Source organism: Dunckerocampus dactyliophorus, chromosome 12 (assembly GCF_027744805.1).
Source record: "Dunckerocampus dactyliophorus isolate RoL2022-P2 chromosome 12, RoL_Ddac_1.1, whole genome shotgun sequence".
NCBI lineage: Eukaryota > Metazoa > Chordata > Actinopteri > Syngnathiformes > Syngnathidae > Dunckerocampus > Dunckerocampus dactyliophorus.
Window position 1 is genome coordinate 23,766,351 of NC_072830.1, and position 9,216 is coordinate 23,775,566.

Genomic DNA, 9,216 nt, shown 5'->3' on the forward strand with positions numbered 1-9,216 from the left:
ATGTGAGCAATGCATTGACTTCAGCCTCACAGTGTCTCAGTCCGCTGGTATTTGCTGCACCGCTGACCATAAACCAAGTAGACATCTCTGCGAACACTCCCAGGAGAGATTATCTGTGAAGGAACCCATTTCTTCCTATCTATGTATAAAACGACTCCATACAATCCCCCTGCACCATGCACCACACGTGGAAATGTACGGCTCATGCCGGCAGCATTCTGTGACGTGTCCCCCCCCCCGCAGGACAAGGCAATACTTTAGTGGTGAAAATGACTGTCATCCAAGATGCAAAATGATAACTCACAGTGTCTTGAATTGATTTACGACTGCTCATCAGTGTTTCTTGGAAACAAATTGTGCACAAAGACTCTTTTTAATTCAACTACTCCACTTGAAAAAAATAAATAAAAATTTTATATGCCAGCATTTTTTGTGCCATATTTTTGCATATTAAATGGCCAGCGCAATATTGCATTTTAAATGTGTGTACTTTATAACATACACTTCCTGTAGTATAATTTACTTCATCTGTAAGAATGATTTGTATCATTTCAATACTATGATTTTAAATCTAAACTTGTCATTTAAATATTTATTTGATTTTATACTGATGCACTGCCCATTAATACAAAAAAAAAAGTTAATAATTTTTAAGAAAATCCCCCAATGGAAGGACATGAAATATGATGAGAAAAATGATGCAATTATCATGTTTTTTTTTTAAAGAAAGCAATGGCACGGGGCCCATTTGCTCTCCTGCAACCACGTACAGCATCACGTCCATGCGGAATGAGGTTTTTCCTTCATGACATCACAAAAACGAATACCATTAAAAAGTCGGCGTTGCATAACAGGGGCCCTTAAAAATACACTTTCGTGGAGGAGGAGGAATGCCCCCATTCTTAATAGGAAGGGGAACACTGACTGGCCTGTTATTGGAAAATTCTGGTTTCCGCTCAAAGTGCTAAAAAGCAACATTTGCTTGGCTCTCAGATCAACCCGAGTGTCATCATTTGGCCCCTGCCTCACTCTCCTACAAGGGATTAAGTTGTCAGGTTTCATTGAACTCAGAGCACCGTCAGTCCAGACAAAACCATCTTACAAGGTGCAAGTCCACTTATTTTTAACTCGGAATGGTTAAGGTATGCTCTCCTTCCCGTGTCAGCACACACGTATGTTTATTTGTATTATTTCAACATAGGATGAATTCACCTCTCTCTCTCTGTGTGTGTGTGTGTGTGTGTGCACCCTTCTACCCTCTGGCTTCAACTGTGTAGTACTGTTTTTACGCACTGGATGTGCCTTGCCACTACTACTCACACTTTCCAACCAATTACATAAGAGTCCTTCTATGAGGAGCACTGGCCTCGTAGGCCTAGAGGATCACGGATGGACATTTTGTGATTTAATCGTGCGGCAGCTACGCTTTGCAATAAATAGCTTCTCTCTTTTTGTTGGCGTCTTGTATATCTTCCTTGCACTTTTCTTTCTCCTTCACCTCTCAGCCCACCCAACTGGAACTATGGTCTATTTTGGGAGCTGCGTACCGGCCAAGTACCAGCTGCTCTGTGTAAAACACATCACGAATAGGAGCTCCTTTAAGACAGCATGCAGGCTACCTGCGGTGCCACAGTGAATGGGTGAAACCGCAGCAGAGGGGTCCCTGTTTTCCTTCTCAGGCTGGTGTTTGCATTATATCTGCGCGTGAATGGACAGACAGATACGCAATGTGATAAACAAACAACTGTAATTGCCCTTAAATGATCAAAATATGACTTTTCGGTGTAAAAACAAAACATATGTGCCAGATGCATACAGTTCTTGCACTATGATAATAATTGCACTAAAAATAATAATAGATTTCAGTATAAATTTTACTTAAGCAAAGCAAACTGGTCCAACATAGAAAGTGCCAGGTAACAAAAAAGGTCTTTAGTTAAAAATGAGCACCTTTGACCTTGACCTTATCGCGGTGTAGCGCGACTATTTGGCTTTGGAAGGATGAATCAGTTCGAATCGCTTCAAGAATGACTGTATTCTAACAATCAATGAACAACAGGGTTGAGTAGAATAACCAAAGTACAGTGTGATGTGTGTCTTCCAGTCAGGTTCACGGTACAAGATGCATTTTTCACTCCAGGGTCCAAAGGTCACAGCGGATTGTGGCTGCACGCTGGGCCGCAGGCGGCAATTGCGTCACAACCAGTATTGAGTCAGGTGCACTCCCAAGGATCTCATTGCCAGCTGCCGTCGAGGCAAGGATAATCTGCCTAAGCAGCTTTCACATGATTTCACCCTCAGGGAAGAATTTAGGAGAGGTTTGTAAACCTCTTCGGGGACTGGCCTTGGAGCGTCTCACTGCTTTGACTAAAGGGCTGTACAGTAGACACCACATTAAAAGGACTCCTCCGTGAAAACAAAAAATGTCAAATTATTGATGGCCAACAAAATATGCACATATTCAGAGCTAAACCTGATATGTTAACAGTTTTATAAGAGCTGGTTTGTTTATTGAATACTTTGTTCATTTGGGTGGATGTTGGGGACATAGACGTGAGACGCTTCACCGACACCTTTTTTGAGAAAATTTTCGGGTGACAAGAATAACTTCTGCCAACATCGGTGAGAACCTTTATCCAAGCTCGGTAAGTACGGCAAAACACGCCGACTATAGGTCCGATATATGTCACCTCACCATTCCGACTACAGTAGTTCGCATACATACCTCATACGAATGAGGCCGATGTCGCATTTGATGGAATTGGAATTTTCTGACGCTCTTTTATAACTTCATTCTTACCTGAATACATCAGCAGCAGTGCAGTTCCAACACCATACATGTATCCCCTACTCCAAACAAACACGTCTCTCGTCACAAGACACAGAGCGAGATGCGTCACAACATCTTTATTATGCGTGTATGGGGGGTCTAAAGAAACAGAAATGTAATGAAAATCAATAAGTGGATATTCTTATCACTCACTTTGTCACTCTTACTGCGGAAGTACAATTTGCTGCATTTAAGTGTGCTCGGAAATCCCAGACAGTATACCAACATTGCTATACTGAAGCTAACCAATAGGAAATACAATACTTCTTACCGTTAATGCGACTTGTGGTGCTGCGTGGCTTTACACCGTACTCCGCATCTTTCTTTCTTTTTGCCATCTTCTTCGTCAAAAGGGTTGGTTCTGCGGAATTAGCCTGCTGACTATTTGATTAAAAGGAGGCTGGTTTACTTCTTGACCTCTCAATGACCCGAGTAGGCTACCGCATGATACAGGAACAATCAAGTTTTGGTGTCTGACCAGGGAAATATCGGAAGGACAAGCTGGCATTGGCTCTGGCCACACGCATTGCGGTAGAAAATGGATGAATGGTTTGAAATGCATCAGAAAGTTTTATATTTTAAGCTTTAATTTTTAATACTGTGATTTCTGTAATATTTCACTTTAAAATGTGAGCGAAAAAAAAAAAATTAATGAATACATTTGATCGTGTTAAGAAATGTGTGAGCCAGCTGCAGTCATCAAGAGAGCCATAGGTTCCCTACTCCCTACCTAGACTATACTTGCATGGTATTTACAAGATTTAATATATGTAGCACTTTATCACATATATGACTTTGTCATAAAACAATGTGGTTACAAGAACAGTAGTTTCCGCACAATATTTATTCATTTACATCTTAACACAAAAAACAGCATTTTGCTTGCCAAATTACCACCTGAACCTGTCCGTACTCTTTGTGTTTTTGATAGTCCATTTAAGTGCTTGTGAGCCCATGGGTTTCCTCCCAGACTGCTCTATAGAGAGAAGCAAGAGAAAATGTAAACACAAGATGACAATAACAGCGTTCATTAAAGTTAACATATATCATTTCCCAATAAAACACGTGCCTGATGTACACAAACACAACATGATGGCGCCCTCCGTGGCAGACGTCTCTGTGACACTCTCCCGTGTTTTTCTATTTTTTGCTATCTTATTGTTCATTTTGGACATTCAACACACTCACGCAGTACATTACAACAGGGAGACACTTTTGAACATCGGCAGGGTTCACCATGAACTTTCATTTAGCCTCTCAGACTTTGCCTTTCTTCTGCGCCGGGAGAACGCAGCAGCCTGCGGCCCCGGTGAGCTGAATACCCGGCGAGCAAAGCATCCGAGGCGTAAACGAGGCAAGCGAGCCGGCCTGCATGCTAGGCTAAAAGCTAGAGCGACTAGGCCACCGCTACCAAGCTTGCTGCTAGCCAACGTCCGCTCTCTTGAAAACAAGATGGACGAACTACGAGCAAGGATTACAGCTCAACGTGAGATCAGGGAATGCTGTGTCCTCACCTTCACAGAAACCTGGCTGACGGGGGATATACCGGACTCGGCGATCCAGTTGGAATCATTTGCTGCTTACCGGGGAGATCGGACTTTAGCGTCTGGTAAACACAGAGGTGGCGGCGTCTGTGTTTACGTAAACAAACGGTGGTGCACAGACGTACAGACGATGGAAAAGCACTGCTCGCAGGACATTGAGCTGCTGATGGTGAAATGCAGACCTTTTTATTTACCTCGTGAGTTTAGCGCTGTGTATTTAACTGCTGTTTACATCCCACCACGAGCTAACACTGCTAATGCACTAGGCCTCCTGCATGACATCATCGATAAACACGAGACCAAACACCCAGACGCTGTATTCATTATATCTGGCGATTTCAACCACTGTAACCTCAGGACTGTCCTCCCCAAATATTACCAGTATGTGAGCTTTCCCACAAGGGAAAATAACATCCTGGACCAAGTCTACTGCAACATGAAAGGTGCTTTGAAGGCTGTTCCAAGACCCCACTTTGGAAAGGCTGACCACATCTCTATATTCCTTTATCCAACGTACAGACAACTTCTTAAAAAAGCTCCCCCTGTAAGTACAGCAGTTAAAGTATGGAATGAAGAAACTGATCAAGTACTTCAGGACTGCTTTGGCTGCACAAACTGGGATGTGTTTAAAACTGCAGCGGGGAGGGAAGATTGTACTGTTGATTTGGATGAATATGCTTCTGCTGTTACTGGCTACATTAGCACATGTATAGAGACTGTTACCACCACCAAGTATTACAGAAAATACCCTAACCAAAAACAGTGGATGAACTGTGATGTAAGGGCTAAGCTACGTGCTCGTTCGACTGCATTTGTCATGGGCACCGCTGATGACTACAAAAAGGCCAGATATGACCTGAGGAGGTCCATACGGGAGGCCAAAAGACAGTACAGACAGAAGCTGGAGGGCTACTATTCCACCTCAGACCCTCGGCGCATGTGGGCGGGGCTCCAGCACATCACAGACTATCGACAGCAGAGTAGCGTAGCCACGTCCAGCCAAACCACACTTCCAGATGAGCTGAACGAGTTCTATGCCCGCTTTGACACCCAAACTTCTGATGAGCAGAGAGGGTGGCTGAACCTGGGGAGCACACAGGACGCACCTCTCATGGTGACATCAGCTGATGTGCGCAGGGTTCTAAACAAAACAAACCCACGAAAAGCAGCAGGCCCAGACAACATCTCAGGACGTGCACTTCGGGTTTGCTCATCAGAGCTAGCTGATGTGCTTGCTGACATATTTAACCTGTCGCTTGCACAAGCATCTGTACCGACCTGCTTTAAGTCCACCACCATAGTGCCCGTACCCAAGAAGAGCAACGTGACCTGCTTGAATGACTATCGCCCTATAGCACTCACTCCTATTGTTATGAAGTGCTTTGAAAGAATAGTCATGACCCACATCAAAAAGAGCATCCCGGCGGCAACTGTGGACCCTCTACAGTTTGCATATCGCCAGAACCGGTCCACGGATGATGCAGTCAACACTGCCATCCACACAGCCCTTTCTCACCTACAGGGCCAGGACACATACGTCAGAATGCTATTTATAGACTATAGCTCCGCTTTTAATACAGTCAGCCCCCACAAACTCACAAATAAGCTCCTCACACTTGGCCTGTCTCCCTCCCTCTGTAACTGGGTGTTTAACTTTCTCACAGGCAGACCCCAGTCAGTCAGAGTCCACAACCGCACATCCAGCTCAAGAATTGTGAGCACTGGGACCCCACAGGGGTGTGTGCTGAGTCCACTCCTCTACACGCTCTTCACCTACGATTGCGTGGCCTCCCAGAACAACACCAGCATCATTAAATTTGCGGATGACACTACAGTCATCGGACTGATCACTGGTGGTGTTGAAACATCATACAGAAGAGAGGTGGCGGACCTCATAGCTTGGTGTCGTGATAACAATCTCCTTCTCAATACAGATAAGACTAAAGAGATGATCATCGACCCAAGAACAAGGGAAAAGGAGCCACATAGACCCCTGTTTATTGGTGAGACTGAGGTGGAGAGGGTGAAAACCTTCAAGTTCCTTGGCACACACATCAGCGAGGACCTCACCTGGTCTCACAACACCCAACAAATTCTGAAGAAGTCCCAAAGGAGACTGTACTTCCTGAGAAGACTGAGGAAATTTGGCATGTCCACCACAATCCTGAGTTGCTTCTACAGATGCACCATCGAAAGTGTCCTTACCGCCTCCATCACTGTTTGGTACGGTAACTGTACAACACGTGATAGGAAGGCACTCCAGCGGGTGATCAAGACCTCACAGAACATTGTTGGGGCAGCCCTCCCCTCACTGCAAGACATTTATACATCTAGAGTCCTACGCAGAACACACAACCTCATCAAGGACAGCACACATCCACAACACTCATTATTCACACTCCTGCCATCAGGCAGACGCTACAGGAGTTTGAAGTCCAGGACCACAAGGCTGGCAAACAGCTTTTACCCACAGGCCATCAGGCTTCTCAATGAAGCACTCAGACACGCCACACGCAACACACACTCATAGCACTTTATTTATTTATTTATTTATTTGTATTATTTACTTGCATTAATGTCTCTTCTGTTGTTGTTGCTTAATTTCTTGGTATTTATGTATATGTGTTTATGTTTCTTATGTTCTTATTCTTTCTTGTGTTTTTCTTTCTTTTCCTTGGGAGAATGAACAGAATAAGATTTTCATTGCATGGTATAACTGCTGTTTTACCATGCACATGACAATAAAACTCTCTTGAATCTCTTGAATCTCTTGAATCTCTTGAAACACAAATAATTGCTTCATCTTGTTCCATTCATTTACATCAGGGGTCACCAACCCGTCGATCGCGAGTTACTAGTCGATCATTGGGACTTTGCCGGTCGATCGCGAGAATATTAGATAAAAAAATGTATTATTACATCAGTGCCCTCCCCTCCCGGAGAGTGACCAACAGGCACGCATTTTGACCACTGAACACGCCTGTACGCCGCTCCATGCACGCAACCCGCAAGCTCCAGCCAGGAGCCCAGTGCCCAAAACCCGACCGGAGGTACCATGAGTGCACACATGTACACCGGCTCGCCTTGTGCTCACAGGTTGAGCGACAAGGAGAGAGAGTGTCAGCGCGCAGCAATGTGCCTGCTCACGCAACAGTAATTATTGCACGTTGTGGCTCATAATCAGCCTTTGCTACCTCAAAATTAAGGCACAAATATAATTCCATGGATGTGCACCTCCGAAAACGCTGCTCATTAGGACTGACTGTTGTAACGCAGCACCTCTCCCCTCAACCACCATCGCTTCACTCGCCCACGGCCCTGAGCCAACAAGCCAAATAGATTTGTAGTTAGCTCATAGAACCGACCTTGACGAAGATCCACAAAAGTAGGGGCTTCACTGCAGAAACGAAATAGCACAAATTGTAAAAATAGAGCAAAAGGCACAATGACAAAAAGCTGAAATGTTGACCAAATAATACGTAGCTTTACAAATCTATAATTTACCTTTCTACAAAATAAATTGAAATATATATATATATATATATAAAATAGTATAGGGGGGTGTAGATCTTGTGCAAGTTCGCGGCCGAGACCAGACCAGAGATCTTGGGCTCCCAAAGGTTAATAACCACTGATGTACATACTGTAATATGAAGTGTTATGTCTTGACATAATCACGTTAGTAAGATAAAAGTCAACCTCTCCACATCTAAGAAAGATTTAAGGCTTTATTTCCAAAGGTTCTGCAAAGTTTCTGCTTGCACAAACAAATCAATAATAAATCAATACTTACAATTTACAAAAAAAATCAATACTTACTCCACCTGTTTTGCACCATAAAATGTTGACATTTTTACGCGCTGGACACAAGAGTGCAAAGAATCTTGGGATATGATGGTCTAAATGCAGACTTCTATTCAATGGAGGAGGAGGAGGTCACATTTGTGGGCCACATTTGGAGGAGCCTTTGCGGACTTTTCACTTTGGACAGCCTTGGCGCAGCGAGATGTCATGCAGGCCACAAATGTGGACTAGAAGGCTGCAGACCCCGCATTCAGACGCAGCCACAATTACACATGCATTCAAGCTTTATTTTTGACTTCCTCTCCACGACCCAGCCAAAACTGGACCCTCCAGTTGAGAACACAGAGTTGGATGAACCGGCGACACTGTGGGGAAGTTGCTGTGACATTTGGGAGGGTCAACAGACAGCCATACGGCAAAGTCAAAGACAGCCTGATGACTTTACATGCTGTGCTTCTATATTTTCCAAAGAGCGGCAGCAACCCTATCCTGCCTACATCCAACCTTTGACTGTCACCTGAACCTAGCTCACAAGCCGGCAGCTTGTTTTTGCCCTCTAAACTGGTTTGTTAAGACAAATTTGCAAAAAGCAGACCGGCCCCTGCACAATAAACACAACGTGCTTTGGAATTAAAGTTGATGAAAAACGGAATCTCAGTCGGCAGATATTCTTCCATAGCCGTTTGGTTTGCGCAACTCCTTAAGGGCCGCGTTCTTTCAGGGCTGACTATCATTATTGGTCGGCTTTTAAATCAGTGTCCTTGCAGCCATTTGACAGTCTGCATGTCAGTCATTAGACACACCACCACCGATTAGTCTCACTATTGTAACCCAAACTACAACAGAAGTTAGTACGACAACATTTGGGCTATGTTTTTTTTGCTCATATGTGACCTGTATATGATTTTTTATGTCAGCATGAACAGTACAAACAGTTTTCCAAATGCGACTCAGGCCTCATTCGTATGTAAATCCCACATGTATGCGATGCTACTGCAGTCTGAACGGTCAGGTCGCATATATGCAACCTATACGTCA

The 9,216-nt window shown here is 44.1% G+C and overlaps 1 protein-coding gene across 1 annotated transcript; it reads left to right on the forward strand.

Annotated features, from left to right (window-relative positions):
• The first annotated feature begins 3,927 nt into the window (after positions 1–3,927).
• LOC129191401 (uncharacterized) lies at positions 3,928–7,131 on the forward strand. The gene is made up of 2 exons (XM_054794727.1): positions 3,928–4,571; positions 6,309–7,131. Exons 1-2 carry the CDS (start codon positions 4,283–4,285, stop codon positions 6,902–6,904), a joined length of 885 nt encoding a protein of 294 aa, XP_054650702.1. The 5' UTR covers positions 3,928–4,282; the 3' UTR covers positions 6,905–7,131.
• Positions 7,132–9,216: the final 2,085 nt, after the last annotated feature.

What these genes read in the sequence shown, in the direction of transcription:
- LOC129191401 (XM_054794727.1), top strand. Translation starts at nt 4,283, where the DNA reads ATGGACGAACTACGAGCAAGGATTACAGCTCAACGTGAGATCAGGGAA. An exon ending in CAGACCTTTTTATTTACCTC is followed by an intron (nt 4,572 to 6,308) that starts GTGAGTTTAGCG and finishes TTCTCAATACAG; the next exon opens with ATAAGACTAAAGAGATGATC.